This window comes from Rhineura floridana, chromosome 9 (genome assembly GCF_030035675.1).
Source record: "Rhineura floridana isolate rRhiFlo1 chromosome 9, rRhiFlo1.hap2, whole genome shotgun sequence".
Taxonomy (NCBI): domain Eukaryota; kingdom Metazoa; phylum Chordata; class Lepidosauria; order Squamata; family Rhineuridae; genus Rhineura; species Rhineura floridana.
In genome coordinates, this window is record NC_084488.1 from 69,713,538 (window position 1) to 69,737,037 (window position 23,500).

A 23,500-nucleotide genomic window follows, 5' to 3' on the forward strand; every position below is an offset into this window, starting at 1 on the left:
AAGAGTACTCTTGTGTTTCTGTTGTGCAGGTATGAAGTGAATTTTCAAGATGGCATTGATTGTGGTGGTGCATATGTTAAACTTCTTTCCAAATGTGATGACTTGAATCTGGTATGTAGTAATTGGAGGAGAGGGGTATGATTAGACATGTTTCAGTTTGGGAAGAAGAGCTTCCAAATCTTTGGGTGCTTACCGATCTGTTGCTTGGATACTTCCCAAAACGTATAAGAAATCGGGTGAAATCTGTACCTAGTTCTAGATCATCTGTCTGAGAGAATAGCATGGTTCATGTGAAAATAAGTGCTTGTTTCTTAAGGTACAAAGGACCAGCTCATAAACATTAGATTAGGCACATTTGAGCCTTTGTATGTAACATGCCTAATACTCTGTAGTAAATCCATATATGTAGCATGCATTTGGCAGATTAACCTGATGTACTGATGATGGGCCCTCTACATATATTTCTTTCATTGGAATATTTACTATGCATAGCTATTTTTGTGCTGGTCAACAACCATATTCCAAGTACAGATTACAAGAAAGAATATGATTGAAATGTAAATACCAAGAAACCCTAACAAACTGAAAGGCCATAATTGCAAAAGCAGCAGGATTATCTAAAAAGCTACATGAAGTAGTTCAGGCCAAGAGACAACAACTCCTCCAATATTACCCAGTGAGCTTCATGGCTGAGTGTGGATTTGAACCTGGATCTCACCAGTCATAACTAACCACCACTATGTATGTACTTCTGGAACAGCATCAGCAGAGAATTAGATTTTGATTAGTGTTTGAAAATACTGCAACATAATTTTTCAAAAACTACTACTAAGTTCATTTCAGCTTATATTTGTCTTGATTTTTTTTATAACCATGCAAGCTGAGTCAAGATTTGGATTATTCAAATCTTTTCTAATTGAACAAGAAAATAATTGGATTGGTGCTTCAGGGCTGTAAATGTTCATACTATATTAAAGTTGTCCCTTGGATAGCTAGTTTTAAAGCATTTGGAGCAAATCTAGTTATTCTCTTATGCATGCCGCAGCTGTTCTGCAAGCACAAGTCCTCACTTGCAATAGAACTGCTGATGAAAAGTTGAGGATGGCAGGAGAAAACTTCCATGTAGAGAATGGGATGGACAAAAGGTCAACTGGATTGTGCACCAAGTGTTGGAACGGCATCTCCATATCTCATCTAATAACAAATATTGCATATTGTGTTGTCATTATTTTAATAAGATGACTTTTTAATTTGCAAACTAAGGTTGCAATTTTTAGTACATTTGGAGGTTCCAGTGGATATTGAAACATACTTTAGGTCAAACTAATGGAGGCTCTGTTTACTGATTTAATATACAAGTAAAGTTTAGTTTGAGCCAGCTGCAGATGAAAACAACTTTTCTCCCAGAATTTTCCCCCTTTATATTTTATTTCTTATTAAATGTATATCCTGCCCTTCCTCCCAAAAGGAGCCCAGAGTGGCAAACAACAAGGGATAAAACAACATCTTTAAAAATATCTTAAAAACACCTTACCTCACTGTATAATCACTGACACTAATGGTAGCCTGTCTCTTGGCACAATTCTGCTGTAGAAAATGGGGATTGAGGTCTAAAGATAAAATACTGAGAATTAAAGCAGAATAACATACGAAAAATTATTTCAGTATAAACATCTTGATGTAGTTTAGAGGCAAATACAAACTGATGAGCCTCTGTACCATTCTTTTAAATGGGAAAGCAGCTTTGGGAGAGGGTGATTAAGAGTAAGGTAGTAGGTGCTTAATTATCTTCCTTACCAAAATTGCACTTCCTGACCCCCTCCCTTTCTTCCATTTTTTAAAAAAATATAGTGCTCTTTACTTTAAAACCTTGTTGGAGCTCAGTTATATGCATATAACATATATTAGGCACATATATTAGCCCAGTGTTTCTCCAACAGGGGTTCTGCAAAGAAAAAAGTTGTAATGGTGGACAAGCGTACACAGTGTGTCATTTCCATTGAGCATCAGCCATGGGGATTAGATGTCCTATTTAAGCAATTGTCCTGGGAACCTCCTTTCTTTCCTTTCCTTTGCCATGCTTTCCAAGGGTTAAATTTCACTAGCAGCTGTTTGGGTGGTATGGGAAGGGTAGTGCTGCTTACCTGGCTTCCCAATGCTGCATGTTGCTGCAGTTACCAAGCACCGGTTATGAAAGTCCCTCATCCCGCTCTTAGCACCTTCCTTTGATCTTCATCCTGGTGTCAAGGGTTAAATATGCTGCTCCTTTAACACTGATGGAGGGATAAGAGCTGAAGCCTTAAGGATGGCAAACAAAGGCTTCTCCCATCAGAGGAGATCAAAAGCAGTTTTTCCAAGTGTCCATGTTGCTGCTTTTAAAAGTTGCAGTTCTAGCTAGCTGTCCCTTGCTTGCTCTCCCAATAATCAACTTCTTCTGCCCCCCTTTTAAAATCATCGTAGAGATTTACTGAAAGGGTTCCACTTGAGTTTTGTTTAAAATGAAGGGAATGCCGCTGCAAAATGTTTGAAAACCATTTTATTATCCATTTAAACAGCTGTTTATCTTCCTCTACTTTCAGAAAAAGTAACTTAGAGAGAGACTAAAATATCAGACTTCAGATGAAACTACAGAACAACATTAGAGATGCAAGACTTTTACTGAGTATAGCTGGTCCTCTTGTCTTTATGCTTGAGATTCTAAAATCAATTTACTGCATGTAAAAGGTTGTTATTATCCTTTACCACAGTGTATCCATCACTGTGTGAAGGAACTGAGGCATAGTTCATAACTGAAAGAAGTAACTGTTATATGTCACATGTAGTAATTTTTGACAAAGTAGATAACCAGGCTGCATTGCCAAAGTAATAGAGTATTAAATGTTTTTGCTACATAAACTAAGAATGGTGTTCATTTTCATCCTACAGGAATACTTCTATGACAAAACATCTTACACAATTATGTTTGGGCCAGATAAATGTGGTGAAGATTACAAACTACATTTTATCTTCAGACATAAACACCCTAAAACTGGAGACTATGAAGAAAAGCATGCTAAACGCCCTGATGTAGACTTAAAAAAAATCTACTCTGACAGGAAGACTCATCTTTATACTCTTGGTATTCTTAAATTTTTAAGCTATATTTAGACTGGAAACACTTTTCAAAGCAAGTTATGTCCATAATTTTTAGATGCTTAAGGGTGTAAAAGTTTTTATCAGTTCTGGAAATACTGCATTTACAATGCCTTGCAAAAGTAATCAGACCACTGACCAGTGCTCTTATATTACTGAATTACAAATGGTACACTGTAATTTTGTTGTGTATGATATTTTATTTTGAAACACTGAAACTCAAAATCAATTATTGTAAGGTCAGTTTGGTTTTATGTTGGGAAATGTTTGTAAGAAACATATAAAACAAACATGTTGCTTATGTATTCAACCCCTGTCCTGTGGAAGCTCCCAGTTTACACAGATAAAAGAAATTGCCCTATCGAGGACACAGTTGCTTTATTGTTGGCCTCCACCTGTGAACCATTAAAGTTGCTGTCACGTCAGGATAAAAACTCCACTGTTGAAGCATAATTGGTCAGGCTGTGAAAGAAAATGAAGCCCAAAGAGCATTCTACAGAAGTGAGAGATAATGTAAAACAAATGCATAGATTATGAAAAGGGTACAAAATAGTATCCAAGTATTTGGGTATCCCAGTGAGCACAGTTGGATCAATAATCAGGAAGTGGAAGCTGCATCACACCATCCAGGCACTGCCAAGAAAAGGCCATCCCTCAAAATTCAGTGCTCAAATAAGGAGACTTGTGAGAGAAGCCACAAAGAGGCCAACAATCGCTTTGAAGGACCTACGAAGTTCAGTGCCTGGGAGTGGAGTAATGGTGCACCAGTCAACCATATCAAGAGCTCTGCATAACACTGGCCTGTATGGGAGGGTGACAAGAAAGAAGCTGTTACTCAAAAAGTACGACCTGAAAGCACATCTGGAGTTTTCCAGAAAGCATGAGAGTGCTCCAGCTGCGATGTGGGAAAAGCTTTTGTGGTCAGATGAGACCAAGAGAGCTTTTTGGCTAAAACTCAAAGTGCTATGTGTGGCGCAAACCTAACACTGCCCACTCCTCAAGACACACCATTCCTACAGTGATGTATGATGATGACAGCATCATGCTGTGAGGATGCTTCTTATCAGCAGGGACTGGGCATCTTGTTAAAATTGAAGGAAGAATGGATGGAGCAAAATTCAGGGAAATACTGCAAGAGAACCTGCTTCAGTCGACTAAAAAACTGAACCTTGGGAAGAAATTCACTTTTCAGCAGGACAATGATCCCAAGCACGAGGCCAAAGCAACACTGGAGTGGCTCAAGAACAAAAAGGTGAATGTCCTACAGTGGCCCAGTCAAAGTCCTGATCTCAATCCTATTGAGAATCTGTGGTGCTCTTTGAAAATTGCATTCCACAAGTGCCGTCAATCCAACCTGAACGACCTGGAGCGAATGTGCCAAGAAGAATGGTCCAAAATCCCTCTGACACTGTGTGCAAAGCTGGTACATACCTACCCCAAAAAGCTGTTATTGCAGCGAAAGGTGGCTCTACCAAATTTTAATGTGTGAGGGTTGAATACTTACGCAAGCAACATGTTTCAGCTTTTTATGCTTCTTACAAACATTTCCCAACATAAAACCAATGCCACCTTACAATAATTTTGAGTTTCAGTGTTTCAAAATAAAATATCATACAGAACAGAATTACAATGTACCATTTGTAATTCAGTAATATGAGAGCATTGGTTAGGGGTCTGATTACTTTTGCCAGGCACTGTATTTATATATCCATGCTCTGCTCTTCCTCCTGTTGCATAGGTATAGGTAGGTGTTGCATAACATACTGAGGCAAATTTGTATAATGGGTGGGACTTGCCTGATAGCAGTTCAAAGCATGGAACTTCTACAAATTCTGCATTTTTAACTGCAGAAATTGGAAGAAATATTTCTAAAACCATTATACTACCTAATGAAAGTAGTTAGGTTTGTATTCTATTCAAGCAGAATTGAAAACCTGGCTCTAACCCTGTAAACATTTATTTTTAAGTGTGGTTCATTCATTGGCGATCACTCGTGGCCGAGTAAGATTGTCTTCCAGGGTAAGGTCTTTAACAGTGGGTCCGTAAGTGACTGTGGAGGCCAATTTTGGATCCACACAGCCTCCCACAGTGAGGACATAGGTTTCCAGATGGAAGATGGTCATGATGAGGATTTGCTTGATGTGCCTTCCGCTTAGCTCATTTGTCTCTTTCGCCCTGTACTCGTGCTTCTTCAAGATCCATAGCATCTTTGATAATGGCCGGCCTCCAATTGGGACGCTCACGGGCCAAGGCTTCCCAGTACTTGACCATGTTACATTTTTTTAGATTAGCTTTGAGAGTATCTTTAAACCTTGTAAGTGTGGATAAGGCATTCATCAATTGAATGGTCAGATTTTATTGATTAAGTGCCAGTTACTGTCTCATACCCGGCATATGCTGGGGGGTAAAGAAAGGCCGGGGAAGGAATTGGCAATCCCACCCCATATATACAATCTGCCTAGTAAACGTCGCAAGACGTCACCCTAAGAGTCGGAAACGACTCGTACTACAAGTGCAGGGACACCTTTACCTTTACCCTCTCATAAATAAGATCCACATATAATCAAGAATGCCCTTGTATAAGTGGCAGTCTCCCTCTTTTAAAACCAAAACCAAAAACTTCCATCAAGTTACTGTCTAGAAAGGAAGTCTCTCAGGTCTTGGGGTCAAACATGTCCATTCCTTATTTAGGATGAAGCAGTTCTCCACCCACTCCTGCACACCTCTTTGGAAGGCTTTTGCCCTCTCCCAAAATAAGCCACATGACCATGTACTGTAACTGGCTTGTGCTTCCATAAGGTTTAGAAAGGACGTGTAAAGCAAATGTATACAAGCAGTAATCAGAGTGGTAGTTAAGGCTGCTAGTTAGCCACAATTCTACTCTTGATAAGTTGCCAGAATTTGAGGATGCTGAACCAGCAAAACCAATTCAGCAGTTTTTAATGTTAATGCACATATACAGGCTGATACAAGCATCATTATGGTATGGTCACTCTTTGAAATGTTAGTCTCTGTACATGTGTTGCAAAAGCTTTGTCCTGTGAATGCACACTCTGTTGCTTCATAAAGCATTGCCCCATAGAATGTAAGCCTTTTAGATGGCTGGCACCATTTTTCAGGGTGCATTTTATGATTGTGACTCCTCCATGACAACATGACGGCAACAATTTTGGATAACAATGGCTCTCCAAGTGATCCATTCTAAGTGGGATCAGGCATCAAACAGGGATGTGTCATTGCTCCGACCTTATTTGCTACTTTCATCACCATGATTCTACACCTTGCTGAGGAGAAACTTCCCACTGGCGTGGAAATCACATATTGAACAGATGGAAAGCTTTTTAATCTCAGTAGGCTGAAAGCAAAAAGTAAGGTAATTACAACCTCTGTCATAGAACTTCAATATGCCAATGATAATGTAGTCTCTGCACATTCTGAGGAAGATATTCAAACTATCCTAAATGTCTTTGCAGAAGCATATGAAAAGCTTGTCTTCTCGCTTAACATCAAAAAAACCAAAGTGCTTCATCAGCAAGTGCGAACCAGTCCCTCTGTAGCACCATCAATCCAGCTTAATGGTGCAACGCTGGAGAATGTCGATCACTTTTCTTATCTTGGCAGCCATCTCTCTATAAAAGCTGACATCAACGCTGAAATTCAGCATAGTCTGAGCTCTGCGAGTGCCACATTCTCTCGAATGAAGCGTAAAGTGTTTGGGATATTCGCAGGGAGACCAAAATGCTTATTTACAAAGCCATTGTACTACTGACCTTACTGTATGCCTGTGAAACATGGACCATCTATAAACGCCACTCCCAACTTCTTGAAAGATTCCACCAATGCTGCCTCCGGAAAATTCTGCAAATTACTTGGGAAAGATAGGCAGACTAATGTTAGAGTATTGGAAGAAGCAAAGACCACCAGTGTTGAAACAATGATCCTCCAACATCAACTTCGCTGGACTGGCCATGTTGTTCAAATGCCTAATCACCATCTTCCAAAGCAGCTACTGTACTCCCAACTTAAGGATGGAAAACGGAATATTGGTGGACAGCAAAAGAGGTTTAAAGATGTTCTCAAAGCTAATCTAAAAAAAGTAACACGATCATTGAGAGCTGGGAAGCCTTGGCCCATGAGCGTCCCAATTGGAGGTCGGCCATTATCAAAGGCGCTATGGCAGCCTTTCCCAACCGGTGTGCCTCCAGATGTTGTTGGACCACAACTCCCATCAGCCTCAGCCAGCATTGCCAATGGCTGAGGCTGATGGAAGTTGTGGTCCAACAACATCTGGAGGCACACCGGTTGGGAAAGGCTGTACTATGGACTTTGAAGAAGCACGAGTACAGGGAGAAAGGGACAAACAAGCTAAGTGGAGGGCACATCAAGCAAATCCTCATCATGAGCATCTTCCATCTGGAAACCTATGTCCTCACTGTGGGAGGCTGTGTGGATCCAGAATTGGCCTCCACAGTCACTTACGGACCCACTGTTAAAGCCCTTACCCTGGAAGACAATCTTTCTCGGCCACAAGTGATCGCCAGTGAATATCAGGCCGTTCCCCTCCTCCCTGTGTAAAGAGAAAAAGGGGGTTTTGGACATGGGGTACTGAATTCTGCCTATTGCTTACCTCCATATAGCAGCCCCCTTTCCCCTTTTTTTTTCTTCCAGTTGAGCTCAATTCTATTATTGCAGAACAGCTGAGAGAAAAGTAACAGACTGTCTGCTGCAGGGCACATTCCTTTTGCTCTTAAATAAGACCATCTGTCACCTGATTTATGCATGTAGTGCCTGGCCTTATCAATTTTGGCCTCTGATGGATGCAAACAATAATGAAAACAAACTGATATGCAATCCTTTACACGGTTGCCAACCTTTTTGGACCAGTGGGCACATTTTGAATTTAGAGAAAGTGCTGTGGGTGCCAGTCAAAAAATGGCTACCATGAAGGTGTGGGGTAGCATAATACAAAATTAGAGTACAGTCATTGCTGTTAGCCTTCCTCCCTCGCCCCAGACAACCTCATGCTTAGGTGGGAAATCAGCTATGTCCTATTGGTCCTGATTTTGGAGTTCAGACAACTGATTACGCATGCTCACAAAATATGTTGCACTTCGTGTCAAATAACGGACCATTCCCCAGTACCAGGAAAAAAAACCAAGGTGGTCTCACCACATGCATTCACTGCATGCATTCAGACCACAGGCACACATGCGTCTCTCATTCATATGCATAGTCACATAGACATCTCTCCCTTTCTCACAGATCACACATTCATTCATATGTACCCCCCCCCCCCTCTGCCCAGGTGCATCTCTCTGTCTCTCACACACACAGCTCCGTCATGGAGTGAAGCAAGTGCACACTGACAGCTTCCCATAGCCAGTAGACAACAAGCTAGCAAACAGGTTTGGTCACAAGGTGAGTGTGGAAGCTATCTCTGCCACATCTCCCTGCCCTCCCAACAAAAAAAACCCTCAAAATCAAATAGAATGAAAAAAGGCAGGGCCTTGGAGCTCTAGCAGCTGCTCAACCATTTGAACATAAAATAAAAACATCAGAAACAAATATTGAGGGTCATCAACCCCATGCCTGGCAGTGATATGGCACCCACAAGCACTTAATTTAGCAATCCCTACTCTACACCACCATCATGCATGATGCATGCACCATCTTGTGTGTGCATGAATCCTACTGAAGTAAATGTGGTTTGATTCATATTTAACTTTGCAGGATTAGAGTTAAGATCACAGGCATTTGCCTTTGGAATAATTAGTTTGTGAACTGAACTGTGTACAGGAGAGAAACGTCTGTAAAAATATTTGAGTTAAAGCATCTTCCATGGAACATAGCTTCTATAGTACACTCAATTTTGTTGATTTTTTTTTAGCTGACTATTGTGTTTGGTTTTTATATTTTTTGTCTTTGTTATATCTGTCTTTTCTTTGGTCTACTTTATATTGGACACTCTTTTTTGTGTGTCCTTTTCTGTGTGTTTGGGCTTATAGTTCAACACGCAGCCTGTTTTTGCAAGTGTCTTATCTTGTGGAGGTAAACTCCCTCAGACAGATGGGCACAACCTCTATTTAGGGGTTCTGCAAGTGGACACTTGTCAGCATTGCAAAGCCTTCCACCTGCCAGGCAAGAAAATGTGCCTTGCTGTTATGGGCACTGTTGTGGAAGAGGGCCTTAACAGGCTGCTGACAGTGTCTAGATGAAGTTCCATAAGCCTTCAAAGATCTGCATAAAGCTTGCTCCTTCTTCAGCTGCCCTGATGGCTGACTTGACTCTGGTTGTTGTGTTATGGGGAGAGGGTTCCCCCTGGAGGCCCATGCCTTCAAACCCATAACTTCCCTCCATGGTCTGATTGCTGCTGCTTTGCCATTACAGCCTAAGACAGGTGTGGGGTACATCTGGCCTTCCAGACATTGCTGAACTACAATTCCCATCGTACCTGGTCATCGACCATGCTGATGGAAGTTGTAGTTCAGCAATATCTGGAGGGCCAAAGATTCCCCACATCTGTCCTAAAGGATGAAGTTTACAGTTTGAGAGTACAGACAAAGACACAGGCTGCAAAGCACCACTGATTGGCAGGATTTGTGAAGCCCAGTGCTTTGCTGGCACCACTGATTAGCGGTGCCTGCAAACCCCCAGTCACATCTTTACCTGTCCCACACCTGATGCCATATATGTTAGGTTTAAGTCAGGTGTGCGTGGCTTGGCTGAAGTGGCCTGATGGGACAAATGGGGAGGCCTGGTGGGCCTAATTAGGTCCACAAGCCAGAGATTCCTGAGCACTGGTGTATATGGATACATATTTTCATGAACAGCAAGCCAAAATTTATACCACTGTGGTATAGTTATAACTGCAAATATTATAAATAAAGCAGCTTCCTAGATCAGGACTTCAACTAATGTGCACCCAATCTAGTTAGTGACTAGATTTGGTTGGCAAATCACTGCTACAGCAATGGCAAAAGTTTTCTTACATGCCTCAGATTACCAGCATATCTTGTAAGGCAGCCTTTCCCCACCAGTGTGCCTCCAGATGTTGTTGGACCACAACTCCCATCAGCCTCAGCCAGCATTGCCAATGGTCAGGAAGATGGGAGTTGTGGTCCAACAACATCTGGAGGCACACTGGTTGGGAAAGGCTGTTCTAAGGGCTTTGTTGGCACTACGTGCAACCTAGTCTTATACATATTTACTCAGAAGTAAACTTAACCACGTGAAATGTTCTGATGTTCCCCTTTCAAAAAATAACATGAGGTGGGCCAAAGGTTCCCCACCCCTGATCTAAAGAAACCTTGCACTCGAAACAGCCAGCTTCTTTGTATCCTTCCAGTCTGAAAAAGACATGGGACAAATATAAGTCCAAGTCAATCCTGAAAGAAAAACAGCCCATGACTCCTAAGGTATAGCTGTTTACATCTCTGATGCCAGAACTAGAGAAATTCCCTCTGGTCTCTGCCTCACCTTAGTATCAGCCTGAGTTGGTGCGCTATTGTTACATCTTGACCTCTAGACTCTTAACGAGTTTTGGAGGGGGTGAATTTAAGTTATTTATTGCTCTCAATGCCTGAGTTTCCACCATAGCCTCTAGGAGTCTTCTCTTCCCTTCACCACCCCCAGTACCCATCTCCCTTGTGTTTGAGGGCATCTTCAGTGTCATCTAGAGCAGGGGTGGATAATCTGGCCTGCTGGTTTTATTTATTTGTTACATTTACCTCCTTCCCATGCTCCCAAATGTTGAACTCCAATTCTCGTTGGCCCCAGCCAGCATGGTCAGTGATCAGGGATGATGCAAACTGAAGTCCAACAATATCTTAGGGCCACAGGTTGGTCACTCCTCATCCATAGGTTCTCAGCAGTGGTCACTTGAGAGAGAACATGGTACTGAGATTATAGGGACTGTGACTCGGTAAGATCATTCCCTTCATTGGGTTATAGAAGGTCCTGGGAAAGGTAAGGTGAAGCACTCTTGGCTCAGTGTTTCACCTCTTTAAGAGTTTTATAAGGCTTCCTCTGGTGTGAGTCTACTTTAGTCATACTGCATGAGGACTGTAGTTGGCAAGTCTGCAAAGATGACCACTGAAAGAATTGCAGTTACAGGTTAGCAAACTGTTCTAACATCCTTTTTTTCCTTCATTAAATATTTACTTACTTTATTTTAGTGCTGAAACCTGATAACACTTTTGAAGTATTAATTGATCAGACACTTGTCAGCAAGGGAAGTCTCCTGGAAGACATGGTTCCACCTGTGAATCCCCCAAAAGAAATAGAAGATCCCAATGATAAGAAGCCCGAGGACTGGGATGAGAGAGCTAAAATTCCTGATCCTGATGCTGTCAAGCCAGATGATTGGTAAAACCTATGCTGTTCTCTTACTCCTCTCTCATTACCATGTGTTTAGTATGCAGACTTTCTTTGGTTTGCTTTTGACTTTAAGGACTAGACATTTGAAGACTGCTTCATGCTGAAAAGATTTAGAGCTGATAAATAGTGAAGAAGTGTTCTCTTGATTGGGAGTCATTCATACAATAGAAGAGAAACCTTAAACAATTTTGTATTTCAAATATGCATTTGTTTTGCATATTATTATTACATGGTTATGTCTATCAACTTCAGTGGATCTATTCTGAGTAGGACTAGGGTTGAATAACACCATATCATTTTAATTTGAAACTTTAAAAAATAAAAAGGCTCTGTCTCTGAACTACTATACCGTGGTGTTTTTGCTTGGGAAGAACTTTAATATGCTTCATCTGTCCTCTTGTATTTGGTCCATCTCCTGACAAAATTGGCCTGTAATTTAAAGGAATGAAGATGAGCCTCCCAAAATAGAAGATCCTGATGCTGTTAAACCTGAAGGTTGGCTTGATGATGAACCAGAATACATTCCAGATCCTAAGGCAGAAAAACCAGAGGATTGGTAAGAATGTCTATGTGTGGCAATATCTTAGACAGTGAATTGGACTCAAGGGTGATATTGAAATACATGATTCTGTTAGCTGTTTGGTTATTTTGTGTTTTGGTTTATCAAGAAGTTTTAATTGTTTTATAACTTTGTCCTGTTTATATTTTCATAAATAAAAATAAGTAAGCTGCCTTACTGGCTAACTGAAGAAGGTGGGATGGGATTTATTAAACATTGAATGTGTTAAAATGTGAAAACTAATACATTAACAGCAGTGTCCAACCAGTGTGTGCTACAATTCTTTACTAGACTGTATACTAATTAGGGGCTAATTCTAGTTTGTACTTTCAAGGCCTGGATTTCAAAAGTATGTTTGCAGCATTTGATTTGAGTGTTCAGAAGCCATATATAATTGTAAAGGTTAATAAACGCGCTGTGAATTTTACTGAAGCAAAGATATTTCAGAAGTTAAGAACACTGAACACAAATGTCTCTTATCTCATTTTGTAGCAATTTTGATTATCTTATTGAATGATAGTGGATGGTATTGTATCAGAAGCGGAAGCAACAGGAAAGTAACTTTTAAAAAAGCGACATTTGATAATTTCAGTACCTAAAATGCTGCAAGATGTAGATTCACAAGAAAGTGACACTTCTTGCTTTAGTACTTGGAACTGCATTTCAAGCTCTCTGAAAATGAGATTGTTTTGCTACCCTGTAGCCACATTTGTCAAAAAAAGTTTCAGGGTTATCTTGAAATCTAGAAGATGGTTTGTTTTTTTAAAGCTGCAAGAGGCAGTTTGGTGGTAGGAATAAAATACACTAATTTACAGGAGTTTGAACATATGTGTTGATCATTTTTACAGGGATGAAGAGATGGACGGTGAATGGGAAGCTCCACAGATTCCTAATCCAAAGTGTGAGACTGCACCAGGCTGTGGAGCATGGTTACGGCCCATGATGAGCAATCCAAATTATAAAGGAAAATGGAAACCACCTATGATAGAGAATCCTAACTATCAGGTAATAGCAACAGGTATCCTGTTGGATTTCCAGATACTTCACTGGGAGTCTATAATGGGGCTCCTTCAACAGATTGGTTACTACAATGTCAAATCAAACCACTTCTCTTTTTCTGTATTCTTTACTATGTGTAGTGGGGAAAACCAGAGGTTAAAGTGGCTGGACTTCATTATAGAGAATGCTGTCTTAGTTGCAAAGTAATGGGCAAAATGAAGTGCATGTGTAAATTGGGATCAGTTACCTAAAAATAGGATCTGAAACAAAATGTTGCACTGTAAAGTGCTCCTGTTCAGTGTTCCAGTTAGCCACCCCCAAAAAACTTTCCAATGCATTCTTTTTGTTTGGATTGTGCAGGTTTGGCTTCATAAGGCTTCTTTACTAGACTATATACTAATTAGGGGCTAATTGAATTTCCTGTTGGTCTGTATGTTAGGTGTGAGCACCAGCCACGAGATTCTGTTTGGGTAGCTCGCATCCGTTCAAGTTCCAAAACAGCATTTTTTGTACTTTTGACAGAATTAGATAAAATCCGTAGGCACAGTAGCCCTCCAGAGTGGGTAAAACCTGCCATATTATAGCAGATAGGCCTTGGGACTTCTGTGCTGAACACTTTTTAGAATTGATTTTTTTTATGTTGGGAAGGAATTGGATGAAATCTGCAGGCAAGGTTGTGTCTTCCAAGAGTATTAATCCTGTCAAATTTCAGAAGGGTAGCTGTCATGATTTTCCTGCAAGGGCAGCCATTATAGTTTAGGGATGGGTAAGAACAGAATCCCTTAGTCTTTCCTAACGTGTTGTAAACCATTCATCTGAGAATTGCAGGCATAAGAGGTGCCCAAGTAAGAAACCTGCCAAATTGCAGACAAATGAGTCTAAGGGCTTTTATGCTGGCACCTTTTTTAAATTGATAGGAAGGGAATAGGGGAAGGTCCAGTGATGTGGGAAGGAAACCTTACAAAAACAAAAAAAATTCTTAATGCTTTGTTTTTCCATGGAAAGTTTCCCATTTTATATATGTGTTAGTAACAGTGAAAGGTTGCCAGTTGCAAATACAGTGTTAAACAAGCTTGGCAATTTCAAAGATTTTAGCTTTTTTTTTTTTTTAGTAAACAGAAGTAAAATCAAAATGTTAAATTAATGACTCTAGGGCATCAAACAATTTTCCACTGAAAACTTATGTAAAATTATCCTGATTTGCATAGGATTTTTTACTGGGAAACCTTCTCATTCAAAATTTTTCAGAAAACCCACATTATTAAACAGAACTAAAAGGGATTCACCTTCTGGAAAAAACAATTCCTTCTGATCACAGCTGTGACCTTTTAGTCATAACTCTCCTCTCCTTGTGCCCTCTCCCTCTTCCCCCATCACCTCATTCTTGTATGGCTTAGAGACATTACTTTTACTTTTAGCATATGCTTGTCTGAAGGATTTCTTTAACATCTGAATCACCAAGGCACTATAGACTGCTTCAGGGTCCCTGCCACCTTCTACAGATCCCGCTTCAACTTTGATAAACCCCAGATCCTTCCGTTTGGGCCCAGGATTCATCCAAATCCAACGTACTCCCCTAATATATGATGATAGATATGACAAAAATATGTGCTGTCATTTTGTACATTTTTACGTATATGTATTTTGTAAAAAGGTACAGGTGTCCCCGCACTTATAGTGCGAGTTGTTTCTGACTCTTAGGGTGATGTCTTGTGGCATTTACTAGGCAGACCGTATATATGGGGTGGGATTGCCAGTTCCTTCCCTGGCCTTTCTTTACCCACCAGCGTATGCCTGGTACTCATTTTACCGACCACGGATGGATGGAAGGCTGAGTGGACCTTGACCCCTTTTACAGGAGATTCGACTTCCTCCTTCTGTTGGAATCGAACTCCGGCCATGAGCAGAGCTTCGGCTGCATTACCGCCACTTACCACTCTGCGCCACGGAGGGTCATGATGCGCCATGGAGGGTCATGTATTTTGTAGCATGACCTTTTTCAGGAAACACAGCAACACTGATGTGTAGTTACTTTTTACACTAAGGATCGGACTAGGACTGTTAATTGCAGTTAATTTCTATTGAAATCCATAGTAAAGGCATTACAAGCTTTTCATATTGATTTCAATAGGATTTAAGTGCAACTAAATTAGACTGCAATTCAGTATAGATTTGCTTGGAAGAAAGTCCTGTGAAACACAATGTGACTATCATCTAAGTAAACATATCAGGATTGCGCTGTGAGTCTGGATCCAAGCTGAAACTTTTAAGTGGAAATCTTTAAATTAAACGGTCATTTAGGTAGAAGTACTGCTATTTGACATAGTCCAAGTTCTGACTATTGCAGGGGTGGGAAACCTCTGGCCCTAATTAAGCCCACAAGGCTGTTTTAGCTGAGCTACACTCTGACATCATATATGACAGGTGTAGGGCAGGTAAAGACACAGCTGGGCCAAAGGGACAAGCACAGAGCTTTGGAAACCCCTACAATTAGCTGTTTTTGGTTTAGGCAAAACCTGGTCACCTGATGTCCACTGCCATTGAAGACATTCTAGAGTATAACATTGTTAACACATTCTGTGTGCCCCAGGGCAAAAGATCCAAATAGGCAGATTTTTATTGCTCTCACAATGCCATCAGCCAACATGGTGCACTAAAGAACTTCGTGAGCTCTAGTCCAGGGGTGAGGAAATGGAGCCTGCTGGCAGGCCAGATCCAAAACTTCCCTTCCCCTGCAGGCAACTTTTACAGATAGGTAGGGCCATCAACCTGTCAATCACAGAGTTAGGAGGTTCAACTCCAAAGGAAGTTTGGAGTTTGAAGTTAGGGTGCAAGGGCACCCTAAAGTCTCTAGTACTTAGTGTGTATGACAGAATAAGATGTGCACTGATAAAATAATTCATTCTTTTCCTCTTGCATAATTTTGCTGGATATGTATAAATGAGGTTTATTTATCAGACTTGATTGGTTTTGGGGTTTTTTAGGTATCCTGGAAAGTCTTTCTGTATCATAAATTGTTGGGTTACAGGTGGTGATGGAAACCATCAGTGGAAGCTGGGATGGTGTTGCAGTGCCCTATGCACTTCTTAGAGGGTCACAATCTTTTAATTGTGTTCCTGTTTTTAACAGAGAAGAGTGGTATCTTTAAGAAAATACATTATTTTTCAGAACTACTAAGTCAACCTGCCTTGCTAGGATATTTAATATTAAATGTCCATCTTTAATGTGGCAGAGTTTTTTTCTTACAGGGGATATGGAGTCCACAAAAAATCCCTAATCCTGATTATTTTGAAGATCCTCATCCTTTTCAGATGACTGCTGTTGGTGCTATTGGCTTAGAGCTTTGGTCTATGACATCTGATATCTACTTTGATAACTTCATCATCTGTTCAGAAAAGGAAGTTGCTGATCGATGGGCAGCAGATGGCTGGGGTTTTAAAAAATTGGTAGCAAGTGCTAATGAAGTAAGGATTTACTATATTTTGTTGTGCCCAAAATACATACTGTTGTAAGAAACTTTCTTAACGCTCCTATGCTAATGGTGAACTCCAGACCCTGGCACCTGTTTAGAACGTTTGCAAATCTTTTTTAACAAATCTGAATCACTTAATACTCCATGAACTTCTCAACAGTTCATGGGTTCAGTTGTCCTGATGTGTTTCATCTCTTACTCTCCTTTTTCGTTTATTAATTTTTTTTAACTTGCTAACTAAAGTATTGAAATGGAAAAATGGAAATGACTGCCTTCAAGTTGATTCTGACTTACGGCAACCCTATGGATACAGTTTTCATGGTAAACACTATTCAGAGGCAGTTTACCATTGCATTCCTCTGAGGCTGAGGGGCAGTGACTGGCCCAAGGTCACCCAGTGAGCTTCATGGCTGTGTAGGGATTCATGGAGGACAGGGCTATCAATGGCTACTAGCCATGATGGCTGTGCTCTGCCACCCTAGTCAAGAGGCAGCATGCTTCTGAAGACCAGTTGCAAGAAGCCTCAGGAGGGGAGAGTGTTCTTGCGCTTGGGTCCTGCTTGCGGGCTTCCCCCAGGCACCTGGTTGGCCACTGTGAGAACAGGATGCTGGACTAGATGGGCCACTGGCCTGATCCAGCAGGCTCTTCTTATGTTCTTAAACCCTGGTCTCCCAGGTTGTGGTCTAACACCCTAAGCACTACACCACACTGGCTCTCAACTAAAGTATTAGTGGTCAGATTTACTCCTACTGAAATTAATGGAAAGTGAAACTTCCAAAAGTAACTGGTGTCCATTATATTGCTAGGAACTTCTCAAAATAGGTTAGGAACAACCTTAGCATCTTGCCTATATCATAAATTTATGTGGTTATGCCACTTTAAGACCACTGAAAGTAAATTGTTTCTGTTTTTCCTATGGCACTAAAAAAAAAGACACTACAAGACTGCAGGGATCCGTTAGACCCCAGGTGCAAACTTTACCTGAGATGGTTAATTCTGCTCCAGGTTGACTTTGCATTATGAGAGTGTTGCATTATCAAATTTGCAGTATTTCATATTTTAATAGGGTCTTGAGGAAGGGGAGACATTTGACCCCTTTCTATTATTTGCTGCAGGGTATGACTAATGTATGATCCTCCAGATGCTATTGTGGTCCAACCAGGATGGCCAGTGGTCAGGAATGATGGGAATTGTAGTTCCAACATCTGGAGGGTCACAGATTCCCCACCCAACTTATTATGAGCCCAGTATCTCATCTAGGCATTTTTTTCTGTTAAAATAATTTGCAAAGTTGTTATCTTTATTTCCAGCTAGACCTTTAAAGGGGTCCAGTCAACACTTAACAGATTTTTATACAGGCAAAAATAAAAAAGGAATTTAAAACTTGAGTCACAATTAACTTAAACTTGTTGATGTCATGGCTTAGCACTTAATCTGAATGTTTTGTGGTTTAATTTACTGATTACTGTTGTGTGAGAATTAATAAAGCCCCAAGTAATTTCTAAAAGTGCACAAGACACAGAACTGTGAAGGTCACCCTGGCCTCCTGGGAGGAAGGGTGGGATATAAATGTAAATAATAATAATAATATGCCAGTCCTAGAACCCTGCTCACATGCTTTGCTTTCTGCTTTGGATGGTGTTCCCTGTTAGCTCTTTTTTGATTCATTTAACAGAACAAGCATTCTCTGGGCTATATCCTGTTCTGTTTATAAGGGTTAGCCGTGTCATCTGTGAACAAAGAAAGCTCAATCTTCATTTGGAGGTAGATGTCCTGTCTCTAATACGCACTGAGTTTTCTTCAGGAAGAAACATTGTGCAAGCATGTTCTCAAAATGCATTCAGCTGTGGGAAAGATCCAAATATAGTCTGCTGTATTACTTCATATTGTGTGTATATGTGCTATTGTATGTTTTATGGCACCATGGTTCAAATCCCCACACAGCCATGAATCTCACTGGGTGATCTTGGGCCAGTCACTGCCTCTCAGCCTCATGAAAACTCTATTTATAGGGTCGCCATACGTCGGAGTCAACTTGAAGGCAGTACATTTACATTTTTCTCAGTAAAGGTCTTGGAGCAGTGCAGTTACTCAAGACTATTTGCTTTTCATTATTTTGCAGTTTTTACCATAGTAGTGCAAACTCGGTGGCTGGTATTTAGCAAGTCTGTTCCTTTCTTGCGCTTTTGCAGAAAAGGGTGGGATTTTGTCAGTTCAAGACTTTTAAAGCCAAAATGTCTAGAGCAAGGCAGAGCTTCAGTGGCCTGACATAAGGCAGCATAATATAGATAGTAGGCTCTTGTAAATGGCTGTTTAGATGTTTGTCTTATATTGACATTTTTGCTAAAAAGTGTTATAGTACTTACTGTGCATATTGTTGTCCTTCAAATCTCAAAGGTGTTAACTAAAAATGCCTTGTAGCAAAAAAATTTAACTTCTGTAAATGTGTGTTTTCCTCTCACCTGTTCAGCCTGGTATGTTTAGTCAGTTGGTGACTGCTGCAGAAGAACGTCCATGGCTTTGGATTATTTACATCTTGACTTTAGCACTACCTATCGGATTGGGCATTTTGTTCTGCTGGCCATCCAAGGTACATGAGAACTCATCTGATATTCTCACTTTCTTTAGTGTGGAATGCTTGATTCTCTGTCCAAATTTTTTTCCCTCTAAAAATCAGTGGGAGGGGAAATGAAAAGTTGACAGACAGACTCTCTTTCTCTCTGTGTGTGTGTGTGTGTGTGTGTGTGTGTGTGAGAGAGAGAGAGAGAGAGAGAGAGAGAGTGAGGGCGGAGAGGGGCTATGTATCAGCTTTTTGCTTGATTGTCCTTCTGTTTTAGAAAATAGATGACGATATGGACTACAAAAAAACTGATTTAGCCAAGCCACTTACAAAAGGAGGACTAGAACAAGAGGTACACAGAAAGAATGAAGACTTAGAAAAATCAAATGAAAATGCTGGTGAAGATGGTAAGGGCTTTAAGCTCTGCTCACTAAAAGCTGTGGTGACCTATCCAGAAAAATCATAGTTAAATGAAAAAACTAGCTAAATAATAGATGTCCATAGCATTTTTTTTGCTGCCTGAATTATTTACTTTACAGCACTTGAAGTAAGTATATTTTTGTTTCAGCCAGATCATAATGGTGCAGTTGTGCCTGGTATCTGACTCTCAGTCCGTTAGCCTTTCTTAGTTGGTTCTTTCCTGCATTCCAGACTCTTTGATGGATATCCCTTTTCTCTCTAATCATATGACACAACTTATTTCCATATGCTCTTGGCTCTGATGGAAGAATATGTTAACTCATTTTATAATAGCTGGAGTTGTGGGAGAAGATGTTGCAGTGTGTTTCTGAGTATTTTAGCTTTGACTTAAATATTTCCTTCTGTCATCAGTAAGGCCCCTATTTCTAAAATATTTGGATGTCACTATTTTTGGCTTACTTAGGAATTGCAGGGTGGTAGCTCATTCTCTTAAGAGCAATTTGTCATATCAATATTAAACCAAAATTGCATATAATGTCAACTACATTGGAGTAGGGAACCTCTGGCTATCTGGATACTGCTGGAGTGCAGCTCCCACTGTCCTTGACCATTGGCCTTGCAAGCTGGGTCTGATGGGAGTTGTAGTCCCATCAACATCTGGAAGGCACAGGTTTCCCACTATTGAACTATGTCCTTACATCTTTAATGTTGTGGGAAGAAAAAGGAAATAAAACATATTGATCACTTACACTCTTTGTCACTTCTGGGCCTTGCTGCATAAAGATCTATTTTGCCTAGTTTCTGGTCCTTGCTGCACCTATTTTGCCTAGTTTATCTTATTTTTATTACTTGTTCTTGATAGTGTGAAACACAGGACTATTGTCTGTCCTGACTTTTATCTACCTTATGAAGAGAAGTTCATAATGAAACAAGATAGGATTGTTTAGGGGGTAGCAGGAAAGAAGAGTAACTGGGATCAGAGCTTGGAGATGGCTTTCTTAAATAGGGTTGCTCTCACACATATTTGAAGGATTTTAGTTACATTGATTGGGAGCTTTCTTCCAAACTTCTCTTGAATCTAATATTGTCTGCTTGCACCTGATATCTATGAAACAACTACCCCATTCTGGGCAGAGGGTGGCTTTGACTGGTTCAAAATAGTTCTGGTTCAGTCAATATGGGGTGTCTTTTCTCCTATTTCCTCCTTCCCCAAGTGCAAAAAGAAAAGTAAACATTTGATCAGATTGAAAGAGGTTGTTCCTTGCTCTCAGTACTTCTGAGCCAATGAATGAATTCTCCCATTCTCCAGAGGTGATGAACACATTAGTTTCTGTGTTTATCTCATTTTGACTGTGTGGATGCTTTGACCAAAGAGCTATCCATAAACATTTTAAGGGCTCAAATCCAAGAAATATTAATGTAAGTCCACTTGTGCAATGGGGATTTCCTTTTTAGTGTCACCCCCCAACTGTAAGGGTTGGGAGAACCTCAAATGGCTTGGATTGTGACATGGGGGTGCCTGGTGGAAATTGGGGCCAACTTTTCAAAGTGCCTTTCATGTCTGTTTGTTAAATTTGTACCCTGACTTCCCATTTAAAAAAAATGCCCAATGCTGCCAACAATAAAATCCTCAGCAGAAAATAATTTTTGATGTTCAGCTTAGTAACTCTCACTAATATTTCCCAACATCTATGGGTTCTTCCAGTGAAGAATGTCTGGTGGATTATAGGTACCTCTGGTTCTGAACCAACGAAACCCTGCTCCTAAAGGAGTGATTTAAACAGAACATCAAAAGTTCTTCTTTTGCTTTCCTGTGATCTTCTTGCAGTTCCACGTATGGAACTGTGGCTGTGCAGATCATGGTGCTAGAAACCTGGAGTAGGAAATGGGGGATACACTCCTGGAAAATGACTATTATTTGGTCTGTCTTCTGTTCTCCTTTTTATAATTGGATCACATTATAAGCTTTATGTAGGAATTACTAATACGTTGTATGTGCAAATTGAGAAGTTGAGCTGGTATGTATTTTGGAGTTACACTTTCCTTTTACTGTATCAAATGATGGTTAGAAAAACTTTTTATCACTTGCCATAGATGGGAAGGGTGATGAGGGTGGATGTAGTAAAAACTTAGCAGGAGTAACTTGAGAGAATTGCAGTCATCTTCAGCTCACAACAGGAATGTACAAAGATTTCTCCTTAAATGTTTACTACAAATTAAAGGGTGCTATCCAACATTATTCATACCCGGAGTAAACCCATTAAAATTTAGTCTGTTTCAGTGGGTCTACTCTGAGTATGACTAATATTGGATGATGCCCAAAAAGGTTTTGTTGCTTTTTAAAATGTGATTTCTGTTAGTGTTATGAAATAACATTCATAATCTGAAGATATATTTGTAATTGAAACTCAGCGTTTTACCTGGGTTCTGGTAAAGATAAAGCGTGATAAAAAATTCACATTGATCTATTCCCATAACTTGCCCATTATGGATCCATAACTGCAGCTCCATTGTTGCTGTGCTTCACCATTACAGGAACTGAGGGTTCTTCTTATTGTTAAGGGTTTATCCAACCAATCAGTTCTTGCATGCTCTTGCTGTATTTTAGCCTTTAGAGAGCAAAATCTAATGACTAACTTATCTCTTAGAATACGAAGGTGGTGAAGATGAAGGTGGCGAAGAGGATGAAGATTATGAGGAAGAAAATGAAGGTGGTAAAGGAAGTCTGGAGGAAGAAGTTAATAAATCAAATAAATCTGGCTCAGAAGAAGATGAGGTAAGTTTTCTAAAAACTCAATGTTTAATCTACAAACATGATCTAACAGGAATGTGAAATGTTGCAGCTATGTCAAAACAAGGGGTATAATGGCAACTTTTGCCCATGGTACTAATATAGGACATAATATCTCCAATTCTGTAGAACTCTTATCCCGACTGAGATCACAGCCCCCCCTCCCCCCATTGAATTTCAGTTGCTTGGTGAAGACTTCTTTATTTATTTCAGCAGACATCTTAAGTATGCTTTTCTGATGTTTTGGTTAATTTTACTGATTTTTTCTTTTGTGTAACTTTTGTAACATCACTGAGTATCACTTAAGAATGCCTGTATTAAGAAGTATATAAATTGTCAAAATAAACATAAAATAACATTTAATACAGTGGAGGATCAAATTGTTCTGACTTGTGAGATCTTAGTTGTCACTTGCATGCTGAAATTGGGGTTTTTTCCTTTATATTTAAGCCACCAAAATTGTTTTGCTCAGTTTTTGTATAATTCTCATAGTCCAGTAATTTAGCAAAAAATTTAATAAAGGCAATTTGCTATTGGTCTTATTCCGAGGCCACCATCTTATACTTTTACTCTGCATATTCTACAAGATGGAAATTGGGTTAGGGCACTGGCTTCAAGCATAAATCTCAGCATCCCTAGCTAACCTCACAAGAAATGTGTGTGGAAGTATTCTATGGCAGTTGTATGGGGGTTCCTCAGCAGATAAGTCAGTATGTAAAGGGTTTCATGCAAATACATAGTATTGAGTTTGGAAGGTATAGCGGTCCCCTCCAGTTTTCCTGGTTGCATTCAAGAAATTGAGGTTTAGGAGTACAAGCCTTAGGGTGGAATTCATGCTAGTCCTACTCAGAGTAGACTCATTGAAATTAATAGACATAACTAATTTAGGTTCATTGGATCTACTCTGAGTAAGACCTAGTTGAATGCAACCCAAACCAGAAGAAATTGTAACCATAAGTGCAAGATTGTATTCCCATTTTATCATAAGAGAGAAAAATCATTAAAGCCAAAAAAGAATACTTTGAAAGCAAACATGGGCCTAAATCCAAACAGTTAACCACCCTGTCAGCCACTGAAATTAGTGTCTTTAAACTTGCTTAACTCTGATTACATTTAGGCCTCAACATTTAGATAATAGTTTGGGTACAGAATATAAATCATGTCCTCTTTTGAAAAACTGTTTGCATCTTT

At 40.0% G+C, this 23,500-nt stretch overlaps 1 protein-coding gene across 4 annotated transcripts in view; it reads left to right on the forward strand.

Moving 5' to 3' along the window:
• CLGN (calmegin) overlaps positions 1-23,500 on the forward strand; it is a 39,156-nt gene that overhangs the window by 14,810 nt on the left and 846 nt on the right. For 3 of the 4 annotated variants that reach the window (XM_061584904.1, XM_061584905.1, XM_061584906.1), the window contains exons 6-14: positions 30-111; positions 2,926-3,118; positions 11,307-11,496; positions 11,951-12,064; positions 12,916-13,072; positions 16,315-16,530; positions 19,009-19,128; positions 19,376-19,505; positions 22,167-22,294. In XM_061584904.1, coding sequence (XP_061440888.1) covers positions 30-111; positions 2,926-3,118; positions 11,307-11,496; positions 11,951-12,064; positions 12,916-13,072; positions 16,315-16,530; positions 19,009-19,128; positions 19,376-19,505; positions 22,167-22,294 — 1,330 coding nt within the window. The remainder of the gene's footprint in view (positions 1-29; positions 112-2,925; positions 3,119-11,306; positions 11,497-11,950; positions 12,065-12,915; positions 13,073-16,314; positions 16,531-19,008; positions 19,129-19,375; positions 19,506-22,166; positions 22,295-23,500) is intronic. The other variant, XM_061584907.1, reaches the window with a different exon arrangement.